Below are 27949 nucleotides of genomic sequence, written 5' to 3' on the forward strand. Positions count from 1 at the left end.
ACAGAGAGGGTATGTTACTTAACCTCACTAAAGCTCCAGTTTCTGAGTTCTGTATTTGTAGCAAGGAGTGCGGGATGGGGGGGGGGGGTTGTTGTCAGTGACGTGACCTCGGGTGACTGGAGTTGCTGAGGTTTGGGGCTTGACAAAAGGTGGGAAAAACCACTTGTAACCCTCAAAATCTCACCTGCCTTTTTTTAAAAGCCTTCAGGACCTGCGTTAGCGGACAAGCAGGGAGCCAGGTGCTGGTTCAGAAACCCCGCCCGTGGTATCCGGTTGCCGGCTCTCCGGGGCTGCGAGGCGGGAGGGTGGCTCCAACCTCCGGGGTTGCTGCAGCCGCCGCAGCCTGTGCCGCAGTGTGCAGGTGCCGCCGCGTGTGGCGCCCTCTGGTGGCTATGGGCAGCGCATGCGTCTGGCCTTTGCAGAGCTGATTTCCATCTTCTCTGTGTAGGGCCAGTAGGACCCTTGGAGGTGGGAGCAGATTGCGTAGCCAAGACGAGAGCTTAGACCAGGCTATTATTACATACTAGTTATTAAGTGCTTCCTAAGTGCCAAGCACAGGGTTAATACAGGTACTATCATTCATTCATTCATTTATTCCCCCAATATGTGCCAGGCGTGTCCTAGGAAGGGATGTGCAAGCAGAGACCCCATAAAGGGAGGGAGGAAGTTATGAGAATGTGTGCGGGAAGAGTCTTTCAGGGGATGGGGACAACCCATGCACAGGCCCTGCGGCAGGGCTGTGTTTGCTGGGTTTGAGGACCTGCAAGCAAGCAGTTGGCTCAGGCGGAGTGAATGTGGAGGGTGGCTGGAAAGGGATCCAGGGCACAGATGGCACAGAGTCTTCCAGGCCACAGAAGGACCGTGGGTTTAGTTCTAAGGGCGGTGAACAACGGTTGGATTTTGAACAAAGGCGTGATACAACCTAATTTATGTTTTTTAAAAATCACTGTGGCTTCCGCCTGGGGCAGGGGTAGAGCAGGGAGACCTGTTGGGAGCCCGGGTGAGAGATGAGTGTCTGGAACCTGGATTGCTCCTCGGAGGAGATAAGCCATCAGATTCTGAATACGTTTTGAAGGTAGAGACAAGGATTCCTGAGGGGTTAGTCAAAGGCTGTCTCCAGAGGTTTGGGCCTGAGCAATTGGGTGACGAGTGCTGCTAATTAAAGACGGGAGAGGGTCAGGTGTTAGGGTGAGGGTGCAGAAACCAAAGTTCCGCCTTGGACGTGCCAGGTTTGAGCTACCTAAGTAACAATGTTCAGCTGTCTAAATTTATGCAAATGTAGCTGTCTAAATAGTGATGTTAAGTATGCCTGCACAGGGCTCTCTAGCCTGTTCATCCTCTCCTTATGTTTCTTTCATAACCCTCCTGGGTCTCTTCCTCATCAGAGGGCCACACCTCCCCCATCCTACCTCCCCAAAGGAAAGCAATAATTCCAGAGCAGTAATTCCAAAGAGAAAGAGCAGAGGGTGCTGGTGATCTTCCTGGGCCCTGCCTTGACCAAATGGCAAAGCAGAGAGGAGGTTAGGATTCGGGGGCGGGGCGGCTCCTCAGACTCTCCAGAGAAGAATTAGAAGAGAAAAATCTTTTATCACAAGCTGAGGGGTCGCTCTCCTTGTGGCTGGGCTGGTCCTCCTGTGGGAGTGTGGGATCCTGCGCACCCCAGCAAGGAGTAGGCCGGACCCTACCTTCCAGGACTGAGTCCTGAGTCCTCCCTGTGCCTCCACCCCTACAGCCACCCAGCACAGTGAGCCAGGCTCCCAGGGCATCTTCACACCCATCACCCAACACCAGCAGGTCTATCTCCTCCACCAGTCAGTGAGCCCCGTGAGAGAGGGGCCACCACGTCCCCTTGCAGACACAGTGACCAGCACTGCCTCCCCTTGTCCTCTGCCAGCGCAGGTCTCTCCACCTCACAAACCCAGGTCAAAACCTCCCCTGGCACCGCCTCCCCAGGGCCCCCATCTGGATCCTGGGTCTCGTCTCTAGACCAGAGTCCACTCTTTCAAACAGATGAATGGGAAGGACGAGGCTATTTTGGATAAAACTCCAATGAGTCTTTGCCAATTTTTTAAAAAGTATTATTTTTAGCTCTACAGATGCTACTAATAAATTATTTATCCCTGCCTGAAGTAGCAGTTCTGACCCCGATGTAATACAAATGTTGACCCTGATGAGGGACGCAGTGGTTTCAGACTCACCGTGTTCTATGCGTCTGTGTGGGGAGGAGGGGGAGGGCTATGGGGCTCAGATGGAGTGAAAAGCCCCATCCACAGATGAGGTGAGTGCATCAGTGAGGCCCTGGCCCAGATGCAGCTGTCTGGGACACTGCTCTCAGGCCCCCCTCCTGCCCCTCTGACCACGACTCCACTGCCTCATTCTCCTCCTCTTCCTTCTCCCCATAATGTGGGTGTTCTAAAGACTTCTGTCCTCGTCTGTTTTCCGTCCATCTATACTCTCATCCTAGAGGATCTCATTCTCCTTTGTGGCTTCAAATACCCCTCCAGTCGTCTGGATGATGACTCTCAACTCTCCATCCCCAACCCCTGGCCTCTCTCCTGAGCATAAGGCCAGCAGTGCCATCTGCCTAGTTGATAATGGCGTGCCTGTCATAGCAGCCCGCAAACCCCCCTGTCTGCCAGAACTGCCCACCGTGTGAGCTCCGTCCCCCAACACACACGTGAGCTCACATGCACGGTTGCACAGGCACACACCACCCCTCTGAGTCCCTTTCTTGGTCGAAGGCCCCACCACACTCCATCTCCCTCTCCCACCTCACTGACCACTGAATCCTATTGGCCCCCGTATGATGGCTCCCTGTTGATGCTTCTCTCTTTCCTACCATCATCACTGCCTTCTTCCCTTCCTCCCTTGTCATCTCTCACCAGGAGAAGCAAGCTGCTACTTACTGGTTTTCTGCCTCTACTCTCAGATCATCCATTACACTACATTTTCTTTCAAAATTTTACTACAAATTACATTACATTCCTAAGTTATCTTTTTAAAACCTAGGTTGGATCCTGTCACTCTCTACACAAAACCTCAATGGTTCGCTATTGCCTACAGGACAAAATAAATCCAACTCTTTAGCATGACATTTGAGGCTTTTCCCAATCTTCCCCCAACAACATTTCCTCCCCGTCTCCTTCCGTGCTGCTCGCTCCAGTCTGACTGTGTGACTCGGTATTCCCGGGACAGGTGAGACTGCTTCTGTCCCCATCCCCTTGTCCTGGAATTCACTCATCCCTTTAGGCATTTATTTCACAAATATATATTGAGCATCCACAGCGTTCCAGGCACTGGAGACACAGGAAAGAGCGAAACCCTCAAAATCCTTCCCCTGAAATTTGCTTTCTAGTGGCAGGGGAATAGGAGAACAAATAAGTGTACAGCAGATGGACAGGTAGAGAGAAATGCTGTGACAGGAAATGCAGCTAGGTGAGGTGCAGAGCGGGGGGCTGCTATTAGAGACAGGCTGCTCCAGAGAGCCTTTCTGCAGGGGGTGATGGACGGATGAGGAGGGGGTGCTAGGCAGAAAGCCCAAACCCTTGCCTCAACACCCCTTTCAGGGCCTTTGCACATTCTCCTTAGAGACACCTCTCAATGCCCCACCCTTTATGAAGGCTCTCCTTTTCTTACGCATTTTTGTGCTTTATTCCTCAATGTAAGCCAGTTCACCCTGCCTTGAGTTAGAGTCAATTGTTGACAACTCTGCCTCCCTCTCCAGCTCTAGGGAAGGATCTATTTATTCAACTAGTATTTGTTGAGCACCTTATACGTGCCAAGCTCTGGCGTCCCCCACGGTGCTTGGCTCCTGCCTAGTTTGGGGCTTGTGAGTCGGACAGACCATGGTTCAGCTCCTGCCTCTTGCAGCTGGTTACTGGCTGTGTGGCCACTGGCAAGTTACTCAACCTCACCAAGCTTCAGTTTCTATATTTATAGAATGGGAGTGAAAATAATACCCACCTCTGTTAGGTATTATCCTTATCACATGAGCCTGGAGAGGAGAGTTTCAATTAGACTGTCATTCCCAGGTTCCATTGTGTGTTTCTGAGGAATGGTGGCACATTCTAACTCTGGGGTCCCCCCTTTCTTAGAGGGAGAACTGCCTGTTTCCTGAAAGCTCATGAACCTTAGAGAGGGTACAGCTGGAAGACAAGGGAAGTGGTATGTGGTCCATTGAGAAGTGACTTCCAGCCCTTCCACTGCTGCCCCACCTGCTGACCTGACAACAACTGTGACTTTGGCCACGAACAGATGCACCTGTGGGGAGGGCCAGCTGGCAGCTGCATTCTCAGCCCTCGTCATCCCAAAAAAGGAGGCCTGGGAGAGGGGCTGCAGACACTCCTCCTTCTCAAGTCCACACCCAGGCAGGTTTGCAGATCTACGGATTAGGGAAACCCTGGCTTAACCCAGCAGATTCTAAGAGCCAGAGTTCAGACAAGAGAGGAAGCCCTTTGGAGCGTGCGGGACCCTCATAGAACAGCTCTGCCTAGGCCCAGAGACCGTGGGAGCCCTGCGCCACATCTTCAAGGCAGGAAGAGACTCAGAGTTTTCTCTTCATCTGACTTGGCTAGGTACTTTCCATTCTCCCATCTAGTTTCTGCTCCCCTGGGCACCTCCCTGCACCTCTCCCACATGGCCACTGGGTAGCACTGTTGGATGATCCTGGAATTTCAGGCCAAAAGCAGCCTTGCGGTGACTTGGCTGGGAGAGTGGAGGGGTAGCGGAAACCACCAGTTCCAGATTCCCTGTCCCTCCATCCAGCCATCCCTCATGCCCCTGCGCCCTTGTCCATTCCTAGATTGTCTTCCCTTCACTTTTCCAGGTGCACCTTGGCTCTGCAACACAGGAAAGTTGCCAAGATGTCTCGATCACCTCCATCCTCTGTCTTCCCTTTCCCCTTCTTCAAAGACGGGTCAGAGAGGCTAAGTCATCCGGAACCCCAGGTCTGAGTTCCCTGGACGAGACCTTACTGCTCGCCAGACCAGCACTCATTCCATTCAACAAACATGTATTTGTTATCTGACACTTTCTCGTCCAGTCTTTCACTCCAATGCTAATTCTACCTCCTTGACATTCTGGGGGAGTGTGGCAGTCAGGTCCCTGCCCTGTTCTTGAAGGTCTCCTTTGAGTCCCTTAGCCCATCACATGTGCCATAGAGCCCGTCGTTTTCCGCATGTCTCACTGAACCATCTCCCCTCAGTGAAAGCCCGTCTCCTCGCTGTGGGGCCTCAGAACTGAAGACTCCCTGAGTTCCCCTTGGAACGACTCTTCTTGGACTCAGAGAACATCATTAAGATGCACTGAGCATCAGGTTTGCACTGTTTTGAATTTTTCCAGGACTTGTTTTCAAAGTGATTTGGCATCTCCCAAATTCCTTCCTCCCTTTTCCCTTTTTAAACAGTGAGGCGTGATGGGGGAAGTGCCTACTTGGGATTCAAAGAGGTCTGGGCTCGAACCCCACCTCTGCCACTTACTAGAGCCACGTGACCTCGAGCAGGTCACATGACCTCTCTGAGCCTCAAGGTCCTCTCAGTTATACTAGGAGTATATTATATGATACTAGCAGAGAGTAAATGAGATATGTCCATTTGTCTGCATGGGGTCAAATTCCTTACCCAGGGTTAAGACAAAGAACTAGTCATAGAACAAGAAGGGATCATTTAGATCATGTGGTCCAGCTTTCCCATTTTGTGGAGGAGGAAGCTGAGGCCCAAAGAGGAGAAGTGACTTACCCAAGGTCACACGCCCTAAGGTTGCGCAGGTAGTGTCAGAGCTGGGGCTGGAACTGCCAGGCCAATGGTCTTTCCATGATCTCAATTTGCTTCTTGCTGGTCTGCTGTATTCTCCTTCTCTGTTGTGCAAAGGTAATGAAGAGGAGAGAAGGACACAGCGGTGAGAGGAGCTGTCAGGCCCAGATCAACGAGCCACGAGACGTGGACACTAAGGACGCCATGTGTGCTACGCTGCATCTGTGGGGCAAAAGCAGAGACAGGGCCCCCACTTCTGGGCTGATTGGGCCACACCTGGGTCAAAGTGCTCTCCTCTGTGGACTTCAGTGTGAGGGACACTTAAAAGAGTGATTTTCAGAGAATGACAGGGTGATGCAAAGCCTCATACCACGGCATAGTAGGAAGAGCTGAGCCTGGGACTGATGACGTCAAAGAAGAGAAAGAGAAGCCGTAGGCTCCTGGCCACTCTCTTCAACTTTGTCCAGTGACGATGTGTGTGTGTGTGGTGCGGGGGGAACAAGATGGCACTTTATAGCCACAAACAGAGTGAAGACCCCGGAGTGAAGGCTTCAGGAAGGACGATTCCAGGTCAACAAAAGGCAATCAAAAAGTTAGCTCTGCCCGAAGTTGGAATGAGGCTGGTGGGAGGCAACAAGCCCCAGACCCTGAAGGCGTGCGAGCAGAAGCTGGAGGAGCGTTGAGTCAGAGTCCTCAGGAATCCTTGCAGAGCACAAGCACAGAGTGGCAGGTGGGCGAGAGCAAGCCCAGCCCGCAGGCTGCCCGGTGCTGAAGCTACGAGAGCAGCATGCAGAACCGTTAATAGCATGAGTTCTGGGGCCTGAGTTCAAACCCTGGCCCTTGCCTGGACTAGCTGTGTAAGCTTGAGCAAGTAACCTAACTTCTCTGGGAAACAGAGAGGAGCCCCCCCCCCCGGGGAACCATCCTCCCCACCGCCATTCTCTGATGTGGGGGCTGCCTGGGCGTGTTCTTCCCCCTGGGGGTGGCTGGTGTATGGCCAGCCCTCCTTCTTGACTCCTCTCCGACTGTTAGGCAAGAGTCAGGAATAGCTCCTGACTGGTCCTGGGGCAACTCAGGTTCTTCAGAAGCAGGGGCCTTCCAGAGATGCCAAGTCCAGGGGCTGAAAGGCAGGGAGAGATGGGTAAGCTAAGGGGCGCCACGGAGTCTGTGAATCTGCCGGCATTTGCTGGTTCACAAACACTGTTGGGGCAGCTGCTCTGTACCTGGCCTGGACCAGACACAGAAATGCAGGCAGAAGATACGTGCCCCTGCCCTCAGGATGCTCCCTGCCTGGTGGAAGGCAGCATGGGGACAGGGACAGGCCCTCAGAACTCAGTGTGATGGGCCTGTGCCCTGGACAGTGTGCAGGCATGGAATTGGTGGGCAGAGACCAGGGAGAGGGTCCAGAAAGGCTTCATGGAGGATGTGACACGATTTGAGTGTTAGAAAAGGAGTTACTGGGGTGATGAGTGGAGGGCAGGGTGTTCTGGGTGAGGAAGCTGCTAGAGCCAAAGCAGGAACACCTGGAGCCATCTGGAAACTCATATTCCTTGAGCCCTTTCAGCAGGTCGGGAGCTGAGATAAACACCCTATGCACATTGTGTCATGTAATCCTGGGAGCAAGCATTAGGCATTGTTATTCCCATTTTACAGACTGGAACCCGAGACTTGGAAAGTAAAAATGCCCCACCTGAGGTCACATAAGTGGCAGGCAGCAGAGCCAGAACTTAACTCCAGGCCTGTTTGACTTCGGGTCTTAACATAAACCATCTGTTTTAAGCCAGTTAGAGCCTTCAAAGCAGTTTAGTTTGACGCCAGTATAGACTTCTAGGACGGGGGACAGAGAAGAAGGCAGGGGAACATCAGATCATAAAGGGCTATGCTTGCCTTTTAGGAAATATAGGTTGTCTCACAGCAATATGGAGCCAGTGAGGAGTTGAAGAGGCAACATGATCAGATTTGCACTTCAGGAGGATCTTCAGGAGAATCACTATGGCAACTGTGGGGAGAAGAGTCATGGTGGGGAGGGGATGGCTAGTCTGAAGGCAGAGGACCTGGAAGGTTGCAGTGGCCCAGATCATGTCTGCTGGTGGCTTAAACCAGGGTAGCAGAGGAGGGAGAGGGAGTCAGAGAGAAGTGAACAGATGCCAAGGCCAAGTGCTGGACCGGATGTGGGAGGTCAGGGTGAGAGGGTGGATGACTCCCAGGTTTCGGGTTTGGGCAACAGGGTGACAGGTGGTGTCTCTCCCAACAAGGGGAATGTGAGGGAGAAGCAGGCCTGGGAAGAGGGGCTGACGAGTCTGCAGCTCTGGAGAGAGGCCGAGCTAAAGACAGAGCACCCGGGAACCAGCCGTAGGCAGGGCCCAGCAGCTGGTTCAGCTGGAGCACAGGTCCAAGGAGCTGGGTCCTCCGTACTTTGTCCTGACTCGGGCCAGCTGGCTCACGGGATTGAGCTGGTCGCCTCTGTGAGCAATCGGGACTCCATACAGACGGGGGCCGTCTGAGCAGCCATCTGTAGAACATGAATTGTCCTCTCTACAGATGGGAGGCTAGAGCAGTGAGTTGCCTTCCCCAACGTCCAGGCCACCCTGGGCAGCCTGAGTGAGCCACCACAGCCTCAGAAAGGGCCTTGAGTCAGAAAAGCCAAGACACGGTGACTGAGCGGGGGTACTGCCAGCGTGCTCAGGAACCGTCCTCCACAGGCAGCTGAAATTACAAGGGGTCCAAGGGGATGGGGCCAGGAGCACAAAAGGCGTCTGCTGTCACAGCTCATCATAAGCTCTGCCTCTTCCATCCCTAATAGAGAAGAAGACCACGGTGCCAATGCCCAGAGGATGATCTGCTAGAGCTAACACTTGGTGTTTGCTGTGGGATGGGCACTGTTCTAAGGGCTTTACATTCCAGCCACACAATTGCAGTTTACAGTGAGGAACTGAGTCACAGAGCTAACATGTGGCGTGCCTGGGACTAGGCCCTGGACTCGCTGGCACCAGAGGTCGTACGTCAACCTCTATGCTATTCTGCCTTTGGGCGTTATTAGCAGGGGCCTGATGGTGAGACACCAGCGTAGTGCCTGACACAGAGCAGTGGCTCCAAAACAGGAGGAAGGGTCCACCCCCTTTAGCCATTCCTTAACGTGCTCTTTTACTTGGCCAAGATCTGCAGTACAGCGGGATGAGCATGAAGCAGCTAATTAAGGACAGGAGTCAAGGGCCGGGCCTCCACACAGGAGTTCCTTAGAGGCAGCTGGAGTTAATCTCAGAAGGCTTCCTGCAGGAGGCAGCCTTTGACTGCCTGTAGGAGACTTTCTGTAGGAGGCAGCCCTTAGGTAAGGAGGGGGCTGGAATGGATGCTCATTCTACTTCCGGGGGAAGTCCTCAGACATCAGGCATGACTCACACTGGCAGGGCACAATGAGGGCAGCAGCAACAACAATCACAAGAGTGGTGTACTCTTCCACACTGACCAGGCTTTTGCTTTTCCAAGCACGTTCACACCTACTCTCCTCTTTGGTCCTAATAAATGAGATTTTAATACACACTAACAATGAATATTAGTTTCCTTCCTTCCTCCCTCCCTTCCTTCCTTCCTTCCTTCCTCTCTCTCTTTTAACTCTATGAAGCAAGGGTGGAAGGAGGCAAATGCTATTCTTCCTATTTTACAAGTAAACTGCTACACAGAAAGGTCAAGCGAGTGACCTTAGGTCACACAGCTCTGCATGCTAAGACTAAAGCCCAGACTACTACCATGGTCAGATGCTCTGCCTTGCATGCCCCTGTGCCAGGGTGAGGGATGCTTGGCCCTGGGCCTGTAGATGTGAGAAGCACCAGCAGAGCTGCTCCAGGAAAGGGCCCAGAAGGCAGAGCCTTCAGGTTTTGAGTCTTGCCCCACTCCCTTAACTCTCTTGGTGTGAACAGTTAATCACCACCAGCACCGACAGCTTCTACAACAGACCACCGTCAGGTTGGACAGCCTCCAGTGGATGTGTGGATATGCCCTAAGGGTCTGCAAGCTCTGCTGGACCGAACCCCTGTTCCTAAGACCAGGAATTGAGCCCAGAGGCCGGCCTCCGGCTAACAGCGAAAGCCGGCAGCTGAACAGAATAGTGATTAGTGGAGTCGGACAGTCTTGAGTTCTGTCCCAGCCTCACCACTTACTGGCTGAATTACCCTGGACAGCGACTTGTCCTCTCTGAGCTTCAACGTTCAGCTGTAAGATGAAGATCATGGCATCTTTCCCAGTGGGTGGTTGCAAGGATGAAATCTAACGACCTACGGAAAGCTGTCAGCCCCGTGCCTGGGCTCGCATTCCGTGCTTCCCTGCCCCGCCTCCGTGGGCTAGAGGGGGCTGTGCCGCCACAGCACCCAGGCCAGGTGGGTTGGGGGAGGAACAAGCATCAGCTGAGGTGGTAGTCATGCAAGGAAGGAGAGCTGGTCCTCTGGGAGTGACACCTGAGAAGGGAGCTCATGTAGTCTTCTGTGTTCGTAAGTTGTGGCAGGAAGAATAAAGGACCCTCCCTCCTGAGCCTTGGGAGGGTGGGCATGGGCATGGGTGGGTGCACCGTCATAGACTCCTCCTCCCGGTGACTGTAGTCACAAGCACAGGAACCAACAACTTTCCTGCGTTGTTGGCAGGGGCAGGTCACTCACTGTGGTGGTCACTGGTCCTTCCCTCTGCTGAAGGCAAGGTATGGCCCTAGCAGGAAATCAGACTGAGGGGCGGGGAGTGGTCTTTGGGGGTCTGACCCACCCGAGGGAAGGGATCAAGGGGCATTCCAGCCGTTCTTTTGCGGCCAAAAATAAGAAATGGTGATCGCTCTAGGGCTGGAAAGCGAGCTAACAGTGACTGAACCCCTAGGGTAAGCCAGCTGGCTGTCCTCTGTTCATAACTCACTTAATCCTTACCACCTGGTAAAGTAGTTTTGTTGTTCCATTAGACAAATTAAGAAACTGAGGCTCAGAGAGTTTAAATAACTTGTTCAAGTTCACACAGCTAGCAAGTGCCAGAGCGAGGAATTGGGCCCGCGATCTTTTCTCACAGAGCATCGCCAAACCAGGAGTTACCTTCCAGGGCCGAGCCACACCGTGTGCCCTTGGACAACTGTTATGTTTCTTTTCTTTTTTCTTTCTTTCTTTCTTTAGCTAATTTCTTTTGGCTGCTGTTCACACTTAGATCAGGCATTAAAGGGGGGAGGCAGGACGACACACCCCTGAGGCCCATCAGGAGATGGAGCAGGGTCAGAGGACGATCCCAAAGAGAGAAATGAATGTCAAGGGCTGCTCATTCTACCTGAGCAGTGTGGGGTGGGGGCTAAGGGTGTGTGTCCCAGAGTCACAAAGACCTGATTCAAGTGCCAGAGCCACCACTTCATGATCTTGGGCAGGTTGCTTCACCTCTCTCTGCCTCAGTTTCCTTTTCCATGAAATGGTACTTATATAGAAACGACCTCATAGAGCTGTAAGGATTAAACACACACTGGGCTAGAGGTGCTTAGCATGGTGTCTGACACATGGTAAGCACGTCACCAATTAGCACGATTATTGATTCTCCCTCAAGAGCTTTCTTCCGTCCATGGCTTTCGTTTTAAAAAAGGGGGGCAAAGAAAATATATAGACCCCATCAAATGGATAAGACTATTGTGCTTTAATTGACATGAGGACCCAATGTGTCAAGAAGGAAAAACAGCCCTGCAGCGTGGTCAGGGGAGGAGTGTGGAGCAGGATTCTGGAGGACAGCTTGGCGAAGGAGGTGAGGGGTGGGGCAAACTGGGAAGCAGAGGGAATGGGGCCACAAAACCTGGTGATCCGGCCGTTAGAGAAACAGTCAAAAGCTGAGCTGGAGGCTGGAGTTAGGAGGGCAGTTTCATAGGGAAGCAGAGTGGAGAAACCATCATTTGTGGAGTGTCTGCTGGGGGCTAAACTCTTTACATAAACAACCCTCACAACAGCCTGCGAGGTATCCCCATTTTGCAGATGAGGACACTGAGGTTCAGAGACGTGAATTAATTGCCTAATACCTGGCAGGGATTTAAGTCCCAGTCTGGCTGGTTCCAAAACTTCCAGGCCATACTCAGGCTGGGACATTGATGGCCCAGCTTCTAGGGGCCCTAAACCAAACCAATCCTGCCTTACAGTCATCTGTCATTCCCAGAGCTCACTGAGGTCACTGCCCTCCCAGACCATTCTCTGCAGCTCTGAGTTGGCCTCTAGTCTTAAACCATACCTGGTAGACTACCCTGATGAAATGCTGGAATCCCACAGAGCTGGACCCTGTGGGCTCTCAGAGCTTCCATCACAAGCTACAGGCCTAGAGAGGAGGGTTGTCTGAGCAAGAAGGGCCCAGCAGGAGTCTCCCCAGCACTGGAGCCCCTCTGCATCCAGGGGTCCTGTGTGCCGCAGTCTGGGCTCAAGGAACCACAGTTTGAAGCTGTCATAGAGCTCCCAAGAGCACCCTGGACCCTCTCAGATCCACCATCTGAGCGGAGGGCAGGCTGGACTTCCCACACATATTCTTCCAAAAGCAAAGGTCATCCTCCTCTGCCCACCCCAGGGTGCCATGAGCTGCACTCCCAATTTCGGATCCCCGTGGGCCACCTGGCTTTGTTAAGGTCTATGAGGGGGCCTGTTTTGTGGGTAGCTGGCTCTTCGCTATGGCAGCTGCACGACTCCAGCCTTGCCCGCCCAGGCCCTGTGGGGAGGCAGCCGAGATGGTCGGCTCTGCAGCTCTGCCTGTTCCTGCGGCTCCTCCCGGTGGGGGCGAATACAGCAGCGAGTTTCTGCCACACTGCGGCCCGCACCTGCTGCATTCCCCTGCTAAGCCAAAGCTTTGGCTGGGAAAGAGGGAGGTGAGGAGGCAGAGCAGGAGGAGGGAGCGAGCCGGTGCGAGAGGGCCAGGAGGGGTTCTGTAGATTCTGTCTGGCAGCACCGTAATAATAGCAACACATCTCCCGCGGGGTTGGATCCCTCCTCGGGCCTGGGATAGCTGCTATTGATTGTTTCCTCCTCGCCTACTTCATTATGTTGGCAGGAGCCTTTCTTGACCGATCTTCAACTTCTGCCCCCGTTCCCCGGCCCCGGCAGCACCCAGCTGAGCTCTCCACGAGGTTCTGGTTAGTAAGCTGGGCTCTGCCAAAGAATGAGGTGTTGTCCTCGTGGGGTGGGGGCCGAGGCCCGGGGGCCCAACTCAGAGGCCAGCTCGGTGGTGTCGGCGCGGCGCGCCTCTCCGGCTCTGGGCCCCGCCGGCCCCTTTAATTCGAATTCGCTGCCGGGCCAGGTGCGGCGCTGCGTGGCGCGGTGCGGCTGCGGGCGGCGGCCGGGCGCTCGGTACGCGCCGCCCGCGGGACTGCAGAGCGGGCTCCCGGCTGGCCGCCCGCACCCCGCCGCCGCTTGCGGTCACCCAGGAACATGGAGGCTCCGGGTGCCCATCCAGAAGGGTAAATCGGTGTGCCCATCCAGAAGGGTAAATCGGTGTCGGGGCGTTAGGCTGCGCGTGGTGCTTTCCCTGCGCCGGCTGTGGCGCCCAGAGGGGCTGCGGGGCGCCGGGCGGCGCAGCCTGCCCCGCGGCGGGCTCGGGCCGAGTCTGGAGCGGGCGAGCCTGTGCGGACCGCGGCTGCCTGCCTGTGCCGGGGCGGGCGAGGGGGGCTGGTGCTCTGTCGAAGAAGAAGGCACGGAAAGGGCTCGGGGACCCCCTAGGCTGCCTGCCTGTGCGCGGCGCGGGGCGGAGGCGCAGAGAGGGGCTGGCGGGTGATGGGAAGTGCAGCTGACAGCATAACTATGTCTGGTAAATCGCACCGGTTGGTAGGACGCGAATCACTTGGGACGGTCAGGCTGCATTCCCCTCTCTGACTCGGAATGAAAACGGCTTTGCAGCAGAGAAGGGCTTTTCCGCTTCCCTGGGGCCGTGGGCTGCCGCGGAGCCCCCGCGCTTGGCAAGAAGCTGAGATCTGGGGCAGCAGCCTGCTCACCACCCCCGGATTTCAGGCTCCAGTGTTTTGGGGTGGAGATGGAGCCTCGGTGGTCCCTCGGCTGGACCCCAGGGGCAAAAAAGCTGGGCTGCACTCTGACCCACAGCGAGAGCCCACTGGACCGGGCAGGAGGGGGTTAAGGTGGCGCTCGCGGCCGCTGCCAGCTCGTGGGTCTGGTCTGCCGGCGCCGAGCCGAGCGCGGTGTGCGCCCGCCGGAATCCCGGCCGGAGCCCGGGGAGATGGGGAGAGGGCCCAGACCCCTCCCCGCCCTGGGGCCGGCGGGATTGGGCCGGCAGGGGGCCAGCCCGGAAGCCGGCTTTCTCCAGGCTCCCCGTCTCGCTGCTGCCAAGCCGCCTCTCAGCCAGGCTGGCTGAGCGTTCCTTCTGCGCTCCCTGCAGAGGAGATTTGAGGAATTTTCTCTTGGGGAGAAACCGGTGGTCGAGCGCCTGCCCAGTTCAAATGCCACCCCACTCAAAGGGAATCCTGCAGCCTAGGGATCCCCGAGGGAGAGTAAGTCCTGGGACCCATCCGGCCAGCTTTTGTAGAGCCAACCTTTCTGTGTGAGCAGTCTCCCCAGATGAGCTCTGAAGGAATGTGTGTTCGGGAGGTGGGGACGTTTCCTTCCTCCGCAGGACCCCGCCGGGTCAGAGCTTGTAGTCAGGCTGAGGCGTAGGAAGCCCTTCCCTTGGGAGACGCTGTGTCCTGACCTGGGGGTGGGAGGACTTTGCCCAGAGTCCCTCCTGATGGCTGCTGAGGACTGTCGGGGTACCTGGCTTAGCCAAGTAAGGCCTCTGGAGGAGACAGGCCCAGCCAAGCCTGATGGCTTGTTTCCTGGGAGAAAATGCTTTCAGCTGATGGAAGCCTGCCCAGAGGAGGCTAGGAGGCTGAGGGGTAGTTCTTAGGTGTGACACCAGAATGGAAGATGGGCCTGGAAGGAAAGCTGCCAGAGCCCTCCTGACTCTTGGCACCAGCCACCAGAAAGCCCTGGTTCCACCTTGCTGCTGTTTTTTCCAGGCAACGTCACACCTCCTGAGGACAGCCAGGAGGACTCCGGCTTTTGCTGAGCTTTGCATCTTGCCTTCTTCCTTCCAAAGGCTCCAGACTCAGGCTCGGCTGTCCCCGAGTCCTGCCTGCCCCTGGCCAGGCACACCGCTGCCCCTCCAGCCCAGCCCAGCCCTGGAGCTCACCTCCGGGACCTGGAGCCTGCCCTCCTGCCCAGAATGACTCACCATTATTTCTAGCTCAAGTGAGAAGACATGATGGGGAGTCAGACAGCCTGTTTGTGTATCTAGGATTCCTGCACCATCTGATCAGCTCTGCAAGGAAGAGAGCTTCAGATTCCTGCTTTGCCAGGTAAATAACTCTATCATTTAATAACAGCCATGTGTAGAGTCATGGGGTAGGTGCAGTGAGGGAGACCCAGGCCTAAGATTCTGTGTGATGAATACCTCCCAGGGTGCGGGTATCTGCAAGACATTAGTTTAGTGCCTGGGGGAGGGCTCCCTTCCAGCCTCTAGTATGGGTTTATGCTCCATGAAGCCTGTATGGTGCAGAGGGGGGCCTGTACCAGCCACCTTCCCCCAGTGCAGGGCAATTCCAGAGCTTTCGTGAGAGACTGTCGTCTACTCCCCTATGATCCCCAGCCAGTTTATGAGGTGAAAGTAAATTTTGGTTTTTGTTGTTGCTGGTGGTGGTGATGTTTCTGAACTCGGTTGAGAGATGGGGGACGAGGAATGGCAATCCAGGTTGGGCTGCCAATGCCGAGTGGTGTCATGTCCTTAACTGCCTCTGTCTTTCAGCCAAACAGAGCTGTCTTCCTGGCTCTCAGAGAGCCCTTGGGGCTCTCTCGCAGGAGCCCAGGCCAATGCTCCTGTGCTTCCTGGGGCCGTAAGCAGCACCCTGAGGTCCCTGCCGCCAGGCAGCCGGAAAGTGTAGCGTGAGGCGCTTCTCTCAGTTCCAACTATGACAGTGGCCACCGGAGACCCAGCGGACGAGGCTGCTGCCCTCCCTGGGCACCCGCAGGACACCTATGACCCAGAGGCAGACCACGAGTGCTGTGAGAGGGTGGTGATCAACATCTCAGGGCTGCGGTTTGAGACCCAGCTAAAGACTTTAGCCCAGTTCCCAGAGACCCTCTTAGGGGATCCAAAGAAGCGGATGAGGTACTTTGACCCCCTCCGAAATGAGTACTTTTTCGATCGGAACCGCCCTAGCTTCGATGCCATTTTGTACTACTACCAGTCTGGGGGCCGGCTGAGGCGACCTGTGAATGTGCCCTTAGATATATTCTCTGAGGAAATTCGGTTTTATGAGCTGGGAGAAGAAGCGATGGAGATGTTTCGGGAAGATGAAGGCTACATCAAAGAAGAAGAGCGTCCTCTGCCCGAAAATGAGTTTCAGAGACAGGTGTGGCTTCTCTTTGAATACCCAGAGAGCTCAGGGCCTGCCAGGATTATAGCTATTGTCTCTGTCATGGTGATCTTGATCTCAATCGTCAGCTTCTGCCTGGAGACATTGCCCATATTCCGGGATGAAAATGAAGACATGCACGGCAGTGGAGTGACCTTCCACACTTATTCCAACAGCACCATTGGGTACCAGCAATCGACGTCCTTCACTGACCCTTTCTTCATTGTAGAGACCCTCTGCATCATCTGGTTCTCCTTTGAATTCTTGGTGAGGTTCTTTGCCTGTCCCAGCAAAGCCGGCTTCTTCACCAACATCATGAACATCATTGACATTGTGGCCATCATCCCCTACTTCATCACACTGGGGACGGAGCTGGCTGAGAAGCCAGAGGATGCCCAACAGGGCCAGCAGGCCATGTCGCTGGCCATCCTCCGTGTCATCCGCTTGGTAAGAGTCTTTAGGATTTTCAAGTTGTCCAGACACTCCAAAGGTCTCCAGATTCTAGGTCAGACCCTCAAAGCCAGCATGAGAGAATTGGGCCTCCTGATATTCTTCCTCTTCATCGGAGTCATCCTTTTCTCTAGTGCTGTCTATTTCGCAGAGGCCGATGAGCGAGATTCCCAGTTTCCCAGCATCCCGGATGCCTTCTGGTGGGCAGTAGTCTCCATGACAACTGTAGGCTATGGAGACATGGTTCCGACTACCATTGGGGGAAAGATCGTGGGCTCCCTATGTGCAATTGCAGGTGTGTTAACTATCGCCTTACCAGTCCCCGTCATAGTGTCCAATTTCAACTACTTCTACCACCGGGAGACAGAGGGAGAGGAGCAAGCCCAGTACTTGCAAGTGACAAGCTGTCCAAAGATCCCATCCTCCCCCGACCTAAAGAAAAGTAGAAGTGCCTCTACCATTAGTAAGTCTGATTACATGGAGATCCAGGAGGGGGTAAACAACAGTAACGAGGACTTTAGAGAGGAAAACTTGAAAACAGCCAACTGCACTTTGGCTAATACAAACTATGTGAATATTACCAAAATGTTAACTGATGTCTGATTGAAACCTGATAACATCCTCCCAGCTCAATGGAACTAATGCAGATATTGCATAATAGCCTGCATTGTAGTCAGTGTGTTCTACAGTGTGTATCTGGTTCTGCATGGAAAGCAATAGTTGTGCAAGTGACTTTTGATCTTTTGATTTTTGATTTAGAACACAGAATATCTATCCATGGCTTTCATGCAAATCTTCATCACTGGCTCAGGGGTTTCCAAAGATGGGAGTCGCCTATGGAGCCAGGATTTCAGAAAGACACATTGAGACCACTTCATGTCAAATATATAACCCACCACATCAGTGCCACCTTTCCTTCCTCATTAAATGCACACAGCATCTGGGAGATGCACCCCCTTACCCCTCACCCCCACTGCATTTGAACCCACCTCCCCCTTCATGGAAGAAAACCATGGTGGCTTAGCTTTAAAGCTATGGTAACTATTGGAAAGGTCATTCTAATTTTTGTGTTGAAAAGAACACACAGTCCTGTGTGTTGGAATTACTTTCTGTGTCACAGGCTGGGGTTTGTGAATTGCAGTTGCCAAGTAGATGCTCCGAAGGCTTATGTTTCATAACGGAAAATGCTGCATTTGGTTTTTGCTCTGCAGTGTCGATGTGAGAGAAGCCCGGGGGAGGGACAGTTAGTATGACCAAATGTGAATTGTCAAGTTTCACATTGCCTCTCTTAGGCCTATGGAGAGAAGCTCACAAACCAAGGGACCTCTCAACTTCAGATCTCAACATTTTTGCAGGCTTCAAGGTCACAAAAACACGTCTTATTTCTTCGTTACACTGGAGTTTGCAGACATCTACTTTCCTAGTGCTGTGGCCCAGCGACAGTGACACTGCAGTGAAATGTACCAATGATGCGATAGAGCTGCATGGGTGTTTGTTGCATGAATCTCAATATTTAAAACACAAAAGATAACCTCTTTTCTTAGTAGCCTACACAGTATTCATATTTAGAGTATTAATAGCCTCGGAAAGGCATTGAGCTAGGGTTTCTTTACCCCCATCGGAAGACAAAAGCCCTCAATCGGGAGAAAAAATAGACTATTTGGAATGGGGAACCAAAACTTCTGGCCCTCCAGCCCACCCCATTCCTGTTCTTCCAGATGGGGCCACAGACCTCTGCAAAGCCAGGAGAGTGAGCAGGGAAAGCAGCGTCTGAACACCTCACATGACTATACCTTAGGACTTAACCTAGTCATGGGCATGACTGTACAGCTGACCAGGGCATCTGGCCCTGAGGACAGGTGGATCTGTGGATCCAGTGTACATAAACATATATCGAGTATCTCTTTCATGAGTTCCTCTACGTAGTTAGCTATAGAAAAAAATTGCATTCAAACCTTGTATAAGCTTATGCAATATTTTTGACACAGGGCAATTTATGCATGTGTTTGACTATGTGCACTAGGGTATATGTGTATATATATATACACGTACACACATACATATGTGTACATGTGTATATATGCACACACACACACACACACACATATATATATATTCATTCTCTGGAGTTCAGGTTCAGGAGCAAATCCACTCTTGGTGGGTTGGTTGTCTAAGAGGCCTAATGGGTTAATTTATCTCATTGGTAACCCTGCTGGGCCTGGGTTTGCTGCCATTGCCTCAGACACTCCAGTCTTCATGGATTCTTAGACGTTAGAATTGTCTCTCTGCCCTCCATGTGCTGCAGCTTCAGTTTCCCATGGCTGAAGCTTGTCTTACTGAGTGCACAAGGGCCCTCTGGCCCTCACAGCTCCAGCTGTCCTGGGTCAGACCCACCCCGGGCCTCCTCTCTACAGTCCATCCTGTTAATCATCTCCATTCTCATCTTCTCCGCCCCCCTACTTTGGTTTTTATTGTCATTTGGCTCTGCATCAGTCACTTTCACGAACCTTTCCCTAAAGAGCCAGAATGGATCTCCTGCTTTGAAATCAAGGACACGAAGGAAGAAGGCTTCTGGGGACCCAATTCCACAGGTCTGGACTTAAAGGGAGCTTCCTCTATGTCGAAACTTCTGAAGTCCAGGACCAGGGGATGAAGTCCCCAGATGAGCCACAGGCATCACTTTGATTGCCAGGCTCAAACTCTCTCCCCATTAAACTGGCAACCAGAGCTGCTTAAACAAACCAAAGGATGGATCTAGAATTGTCCCCACCCCCAGAACAGGTTGAGAGTGAATGAGCCCTGCACAGCCTAACGGTGGACTTCAGGCTGGCCCTGGAATGGCTTGAGTGGGGGAGGCTTTTGCCTCACAGACTGGGCTTCTTTGCCTTTGAACATAAATCTTAAATTTCCCAAACATAGTGAGTTGTGTGGTCAGGCTGCCCAGGTGTGGCCCCAGCCCTAGCCTCACTATTGGCTATTTAGCACCTACAGTTACCTTGGGGAGTGGGGCACCAGCTCAGGGTGCTAGGCCCAGGGTGCTCATTAGTTCCTGGTCACCCACATCCCCAAGTATCTGCAGGGCTTCCCACGCCCAGCGCAAAGCCTCTGTGCTCCTCTTCCTCTCCTTCATGGGAGATGGTGCTGAATTTCCAAGACATGGGGTGGGAGGGACACAGACCTTGGGAAAAGAGATGGTAAAACAACCTGTACCTAAGGCCTGGGTCAGGAGGTAGATATTTTATCCCAGTGTCCTTGACCTGGGACTATAAAATGTTCACACACACAGGCACACATGCCTACACGCCCACCACAAAATAGACAGATACACTGTTGCCATACAAAAATACTAGAACATGCAACACACATGCAAAATACACAGAGACCAAATTACTGAAAAGGGCATACACAGTAGCTATCTGGTTATACCTAAGTTCAGAATATGCTCATTCGGCACAGACATCGAATGTACTTACCAATACAGAACATAGACAAAAGACCTACATACACCATGTACAAAGAACCTGCAATCAGATGCAAAATACGTAAAAACTACATGGACACAATGGTTATGCACACAAAAATATGCAGAGGATACTTTACTATTGTTTCTACACACAAAATACGCACAAACTAAGTTTATACACACAGTGCATTTACTCATATGAGGCACACAAAATACAGCACACACGCCCAAGAACATACACACATAATACAAGTGAAATGCATACATATACTCAGAGCCATCACTCTGCCCCAGAGCTATAAATTAATAGGCACAAACAAAAGATCAGACATAATCACCTTTCCCTAGCCTGTGTCTATACCCCTCAATATCCTTCAAGAAGTTTCTTCATCTAAGTCTCTTCTCTCCCTCTCATCCCCAGATTTCAGAGAAGTAACCCTCAAGGTTTAAAGCAGAAAGATGGGCCACCATCGTCGAGCAGATCTCTGATTAAGACTGGGAATCTTATGGAGTTTCTAACTATTTACCTTCCTCCCACCAGAAACCAGGGTGCAGAGTGGGACAGCTGGTGGCCTAGTAATGTGTACCTCCTTGTCATGCCGTTTCCTTCAAAGCAAGTCTGCTCAGACAACCCAATAGCCCAGGATCCCCTGCCCCCAACCCCTGGGGTTTCTGGATTCAGCCCCATTCTCTCAACAGCAGTGGTGGCTCAAGACACTGCAGGGTCCTGGGTCCAGAACCAGAGTGAAGGTGCCCCAAACATTCTCTCAGTCCACAGACTTTATTGCCCCTCCATCCGCAGTGGCTTTGTCTGGGGTGGGTCAGAAAGTAGAGACCATATATAGACTTGTCTCTTAAAATGAACCACCTTTACTTGCTTATGGCATCTCACTTGCTCTTGGGCATAAGCCCAATGGGGTCAACTCCTGAGTCCCCTCTATGGGTGTTCAATCCCAGGCATGCTTTTCCCCCTTGCGGGGCGCCACCTGGATGCCCTGCCTGCATCCAACTGCAGCGCCTTAAGGAAGCGCACACCAGTTCAGCTCAAGTAAAACATGATTAAGGACATAAACCTAATGTTACGCAGGCAAACAACGATATTTTAGAGGGCTTGGTTTTTATCCTATATTCTAAGGTCAGATTTAAATGCTTTGTAAGATTACCCACTGTTTGAGATTACCCACGGAGCTGGTTCTTCCCACTAGTAAGACTGGCTGAGAGCTGGGTGCGTTTTGGCAAAGGCTTCACCTCAGATGGCAGTTGGGAGTTGAAGTCATACATCAGGTCAGACATCACAGTCTCTACTCCTGCAGCCATCCCAGGTGTGTCTCACCCTTCCCTCCTAATGATGGTCACAGCTCTCGATCTCCACTGAGAAAGCAACAACAGCAGAGAATGGGTGTGTGGGTCCAAATTTGTGCATTTAGTGCAGCATGCTGGGCCTTTCAAGTGTTTCCAAGTGAAGGTACCAATTTTCCCTTTAGCTTCAACCGGTGCCTCCATGGGCTCAACTTTCAAGTAAGTTGGAGTTTTCAGGTGGCTAAAGAGGAAGCGGTCCAGGAAAGGTGGGGAGGTTGTCAGGACAAGAGGGTAACTGAGCTGGTCAAATTTCAGATTAAACTTTTCAGGAGCCAAAATTTAATTAAGGTTCTGTGTTTCCTGAAGCTTCTGTGGTGTTTGACACACTTTCTTCCTTCCTCTCTGCTGCCTTCTGTCCCTCTCAGCTGGGCTTCTGAGGATGGAGTAGGCATGTCACCAGGAGGTTAGCCTTTTAAAAGGGGCCCCAAGGGAGTGTGCTTCCAGACTCCATTGGCTTGGTGTGGAAAGGGCTCCCATGAAAGCTTTGTTGACCTGGGCCCCCAGCCTGGGTGCTCATGTGGCTGCCCTGTGTGGGGAGAGCTGCAGGACTAGCTTGCCCTAGCTACTGTCCCTGGATCTCTCCCTCCATTGTAGTGAGGTCTTTGGCCAACTTACTTCCTCATGGTCAGCCATAAAGTATCAGTGCCAACCCGTGCTGAGAGAGGGCAGTGCCCTCTGAAAGTTCTCAGGCTGGGAGTTCAGCACTGCCCACAGTAATGGAGAAGAGAGGTGGAGGCTGATCTCCCCCAAAAGAAACTATAGGAGAGTTTGCAAGTTGCATATGAGGGTGGCACCGTAACCACCACGGCAGGCAAGAGGAACACAGTGCTTTGAATTGTTTACCCAGGAGTGGGGTTGGTGAGCCCTGCTCCAGCTCTGGCTCTCCTGGGGCCCATTGTCATAAAAGCATCCATCTGGGTGATGGCCGCTGGTCTGAGAGGGCTGGTCCAGGTAGGCTGTAATGTCCAGGGTACTCCTTGGCTACACAATGGAGGTTCCCTTAGCCTTCACAAAGTGTCCGTTGCCAGGTTTGAACTCATGACCTTAACTTCATTAACATCATTAGCCACCTGAGCCAACTAGCAGGGCACTTGTTGCAGGGAGGTGTCTCAATGGCTATTGTCACCATCATCTGTAGCCTCAGACTTGGCCCTGGTTCAGACCAGCCCTTTTCTCCCATCAAAGCAGTAAATGGGGTGGAGGTGGGGATATTCTACAAGCTGGAATGGGTCTCTTCCTCAAATTAATCTGGTTCACTTTTCCCTTCTATCTGCTTCCCTTCCCACCAAAGCTCAGCTCCATCTCTCATAGTTTGTGTTTGAATATTTTTAAAGAGGAAAAGTGCAATAAAATAAATAGTGACTGTTTTCTTTAGCAATAGCTATTTCAAATTCTTGTTCTCAGGACTGAAAAGTGATAGTACTTGGATTATCAGATAATGCCCTTGGCTTCTGGGCGTTAGTTCATTGTCTCTGTCGTTCCCTCTTCTTCCCAGCGTTCTCATGACTCCTGTCCTCTGAGGCTCTGACCCTCCTTTGGAATGTAAACATATGCGGAGGTGCTGTGGATGCACAAGGAAGGTCCATGAGAAAGCTTTCTTTGTCACTCGCTTTCCCGTGTGCACCTCTCTGTCTCTATGTGCATCTCTGTCCCTCTCTCCCTCCTGCCTCCCGCTTTTTGTCTACTCTCACGTGGCATTCTTGCAACCTCTAGGCACTGAAATCTTGAGCATGAGTGACCTCATGCCAGCCCATCTTGTTGACTTTCTGTCATTCTGGCAGGGTGTAATGGAAGCCCACAGGAAAGCGCTTACCAATAGATAAGAATAAAGCATCCTGAGCCATTACAGAAGATCATTTCCATGCACTAAAAGCCATTACTTGATCCATTTGTTTCTCTTCCTCCCCTCCCCAGGGAGATGGATGTTGGGGGAATGTGGCCTGGAGGTTTGCACCTGGGATCAGTAGACTGGGCAGATTTGGGGAATTGCCCTCTGGCTGTCCTTCAAAATAAGCTGACTTGCTTAACCAAAGGGACTCCATGAGAGCTATGGAGGTAAGCAAGTTATTGTGGGTAGAGGTCTATAGGGATAGAAGGTTGGGTGGTTAGGGCATGACATTAATGACATAAAGACCCTACCACCCACTACAGTGTGCAGTTGCACAAATATTTGCACACATAACCAGGGGCTTCAGAAGAGTCCCATTTCCTGAAAAAATCTGTGAGATTAAGTATTCAGACTGGACAATCAGGGAAGGCTGGCACCCAGGGTCCCATTCCATTCCTTTTCAGTCTACCTTGCTCTTTCCGCGTGTGTACAGCAAAACCTCAGTTAACTGATGGGGAAATCCTCAGGGAAGAGAGCATCCTGATTGCTTTACAATTCTGGTTATTTGAGTGGGAATGGGGAAAATGTTTTGGTTCAACCTTTGTTATTGAAAAAAACATTTCCTAAGTAGGTTAGTATCAACTTTCCTGCCTTAGTAAGTAGAGTGTTTGAAGATGATGGAAGACCTTGCGATGCTCAGGGTCGACATTCTAAACCTCAGTGCTCACTGTACAGAAGTGTAGATGGGGAAGACCAAAGAGATAAGCTGAATGTATGCTGGCTGAAAGACATACCTGGAAGGTGGCCATTCGGGCACATCCTGGCTTATCAGATAATGCCCTTGCCTCTTTCTACTGAAAGTATAGTAAGAAAACAGAATTCTCATTAATCAAGGTTTTGGTTAATTGGTCCTGAGTTATCAGAGGTTTTCCATATATACATATATCTGTGTATATAGATGTATAGTATATGTATATATGTATACCATTGTTTCAAAATTATACAATTATACAGTGACCGATCCCTTTAGCTTCCCTAATGTGGAATAAATTTGGCAGTCCAGGAAATAAACTGCATTTATTTGAATTTTTAAAATGACCTTCCTTTGTATTCTTACCACTTGTTCAGTTCTGCTCTTTTTCTGTTGTGGAGGGGCCTCTCTAGAAGGCAGTTCTTTGATAACAAAAGATCAGGCTCCAGATCTTTCCCTTCCCTCCCAGGTGGCTGCCTGACTCAGGGATAAAAGGAAAATCTGATCTAAGGGCAGGCGCTTTCTTCTTTATTCTGTCTGCCCTGGTTGGCTGTAACCTCATCACTGAGGACCAGAAAAGTTATGCCAAACTTTGTAGCTCTGGGGGGGTGGAAAGCTCTGAGACCTGGCAAAGGACTGATTTGTTTAGCTTTGTCTTTGTCATTGGTGGTGCCCTAGGCTTGGATTTTGTGAGATCTGCAAGTAACGTTTTTAATGAAGAACTAAAGAACATCTCTGCCCCATGGAAGGTGAGATGTGTAGCAACCGATGGAACTAACAAACCCATCCTGTTGTTGTTTTGACCAAATCTAGGTTGTGGGTGTGGGCAGCAGAGCAGCTATAATTCAGTTGCCTCTTTGGAGAAACAGCTGGGTCCAAGCTGAACCGTGCTCTCATTCTCCATCTTACCTGGCAGTGTGTTAGACCCATGGGAGATAGTTCCAACCTCACCTCCTACATTTGACTGTGTGCACTCTACCTGGAAGGGGGTGGGAGGGATTCCTCATTGGTACCTGGGGCAATTGAGGTGGTACAGGGGTGCCTGCCATCTCCCAACACTCCTAGCAGCCCTCCCATCTGGCCAAGCTGGCTGTGGTCAGCTAGTAGAAGCCCGTAACCCAGCCTTAGCATGACCAGCTGGTAAACTGGGGCCATTGAGGCAGGCTGTCTGGACAGCCACTTCTTACACTGCGTGAACCTCAGCATGGAGATGGATGTAACTTTCCGCGCTCCTCTGCACTCCTAAAATAGTCAGATGTGCTCCAGATGAGTTTGCAGCTGAGAACTCCCTGCATCATTCCACTGACGATGCACAGGGCAGGTGTGATTACATAATAATGTGGACAGCTGCTGCAACACCTAGATAACTGAGGGCAGTGTAGGTGTGGCTGTGTGCTGGGACCTTCGGTAGCTACCCAGAGGACTCAGCCCTGTGTCTCTGCTCCGTCTTCGTGAGAGACCTCTAAGCCCTGCTTTGCCATGGAAACGATTCCCAAGACACTGACTGCCTTGTTGGTATGAGCGCATAAACACTCTGGGCTGCTAGAAAAAGCGAGAGGAGGAGCTGGGAGGAAGAGAATATTCGGGGGCTCACTTTGCTACCAAATGGTTTCCAGGTCAGCTGCTGTCATGACTGCCTTTTTAGCTTGTGAAGTGCAGGGGTAGGCCTGGGACCTGCCAGGTCGGGCTAGAAAGGGGCAAGCAGCCACAGGCTAAGAAGTGGGAGAGAAAAGCAAGAGGGGTGGCCTGGCTGGCTTTGGCGAGGGTGAGCGTCAGCTCCGGAGGGTCTGAACATGCTCCATGCCTGCCCCAGTTCTGCCTTCACGTGGGAGCCAGCGACCCAGTTTCCTTTTGTTGTCGTGCTTGGATGATTCCTTCAATTGAAGGGCCCCAGGAAGCTGGAAAGTCCCATGATCAAGCTCCAGCCTGCTGAGCAAACAATGCCCCGGCCAAATTGGCCTCTGCCTGGGTTTCTGCCTCCCTGCACCCCTCTCTCCACTAAGGGTAATCTTGGAACAGTCAGGATTAATGGTGCCAGCAATCAAGGAGGATTCTCTAGTTTTCATCAGGGACGCAGCTGTAAAGCTCGTGAGTGCAGGATGCTATTTCCTTTTCTAGACCTGTGTGCTTCTGTGCTTATATAGGCTGTCTCTGGAGATTTTATATATTACACACATATATATATAAAATGTGGAAATGGCCGCTCACTTAGGCTCATGCAGCACAGACTCTAATTAGGGTTTGCACTGGCTTCCTTGCTGCTCGTGCATGATTCCGCAGCTGCCCTCCCATGTCCTGTCTGTAATAATTGCTGAAAACTCGAAGAGGAGAGGCAGATAGATAAGCCTCCCTGGGATCAATAGGAGAAGGAACTCCAAGGCTGATGGTAAAGCTTCGTAAGGATGATGCCGAAAGGGAACCGGGGTCTCCATGGTGATGAGAGGCTGGGGACCAATGGGAGCTGAAGGCGGAGCAGGACTTGTGGGGAAGACTCATGGGAGTTAGGAGTCATTTAACTATTTGTTTGCTTCATGAAAATTTAGACACCAGCTGTAACTGCATTGCACAGGATGTATAGATATTATCATTCTTGCTGACATATTCTGGAAGCTTTCAGCCCCACCAACACTGCCCCACCCAGGACTTCTGCAGCTGAGAGTTCCTGTGTCAGTAGGGTCTGATATTTGTACATAAGTTATACATATATGTGTACATACGTGCCTCAATGAACATTGCCTGTCCACCCGATCATGGATGTACATAGACTTCACAGAGCTCCACAGTCTTTTGTAAATATCAAGACAAGTAAATAAGTATATAAATATATATTACTGAGGATTTATTTTAACATCATTCTGTGTGAAATGAAAAAATAAAATAAAATTTTTGACAGACACCGATCGTTTCCACCTTCTTTCTTGCCTGACTGGATTACCGCCCCTAAAGCATGCGTGTGTGCCTGCCTGGCCCTCACTCCGGTTTCTGCAGCCATGAGGGCCCAGCCGGAGACCAGGGCAGGACAGGGGAGAGCTCTCCTGGATGCAGCAGGGACCATCCCAGCCGTGTGCCCACCTGTGCTTCCTGAGAGCCCAGTGCACACGAGGCAGAGGATGCGGACAGAGGGTGGGTGGGCGGGTCTGAGGTCTCCTTCCCCATTGTGTCAGTACTTCTTGGGTCTTCTGTGGAGCTGGGGGATGTGTGGGGAAGGAGGACCCGGTTTGAAGACCAAAGGCAGTCAGACCTCTGGGAGTCAGGTATCTCCAGCTGCTCCCACCTTTGCAGGCCCTGTTCTCAAACCCACTCCCACATCTGCCCACTCCTGACAGCCCCCAGCGGTCTGGATCAGCCATACTCTCAACTCTCAAGTGAGGAGCACTCCCACCTTTGCCTCCCCAGGAGGAGGGGCTGGCCCTCCAGCCACGCAGCGGCAGTGACACCTCCTTGGAGAAGATTCTGATAGTCACACACATGTGCTGCTGAGGCATTTCCATCTGATTTCCTCTGAGAGCTAACCTAGTCCATAGCTGGATTCCTCAGCATTTAGAAGGCTCAACAGTGGCCATGGTGTGGGGAACAACAGAGAAGTCCTTGCCCTCAGCCACCAGCAAGCACATTCCAGCCCTGCCCCTCCAAGTCTCTCATTAATGATCTTCAATTATACGCTATCCCAGCCTGCCTCAGGAAACTGATCAACTGAAGCAGCTGGTCTCCCCCCTCCTCCCCCGATTTCACCTTCAGAACAATCTGTTCTGGGAGCAGGTACTGAGGGGACAAGGGATAGGGTGATAAAGAAATGAGAACCATTTGGGACAGCTGCTGCTGCAGGCACCCGTGCACGGTGGCATTTCCTCCAGCATGGAGTGGGAACCACGAAGTACCCACGAGAGGTCTGGATTTCTGCAGAACAGCCCCAAGCCGACTAGTGGGGTGGGGCTCCTTGCCCCAGAGAAATGCGAAACTGAAGCAGGCTCCCAAG

At 52.1% G+C, this 27949-nt stretch overlaps 1 protein-coding gene across 1 annotated transcript; it reads left to right on the forward strand.

Annotated features, from left to right (window-relative positions):
* The first annotated feature begins 14534 nt into the window (after positions 1-14534).
* Positions 14535-18220, forward strand: KCNA2 (potassium voltage-gated channel subfamily A member 2). Its single transcript, XM_014780045.2, has 2 exons — positions 14535-15066; positions 15513-18220. The coding sequence occupies exon 2, from the start codon at positions 15676-15678 to the stop codon at positions 17173-17175; it is 1500 nt and encodes a 499-aa protein (XP_014635531.1). The 5' UTR covers positions 14535-15066; positions 15513-15675; the 3' UTR covers positions 17176-18220.
* Positions 18221-27949: the final 9729 nt, after the last annotated feature.

The sequence above is a fragment of the Ceratotherium simum genome, chromosome 2 (assembly GCF_057802395.1).
Source record: "Ceratotherium simum simum isolate JZ-2026a chromosome 2, ASM5780239v1, whole genome shotgun sequence".
NCBI lineage: Eukaryota > Metazoa > Chordata > Mammalia > Perissodactyla > Rhinocerotidae > Ceratotherium > Ceratotherium simum.

Excerpts from the sequence above, each read along its gene's own strand:
- KCNA2 (XM_014780045.2), top strand. The coding sequence starts at position 15,676 with ATGACAGTGGCCACCGGAGACCCAGCGGACGAGGCTGCTGCCCTCCCT.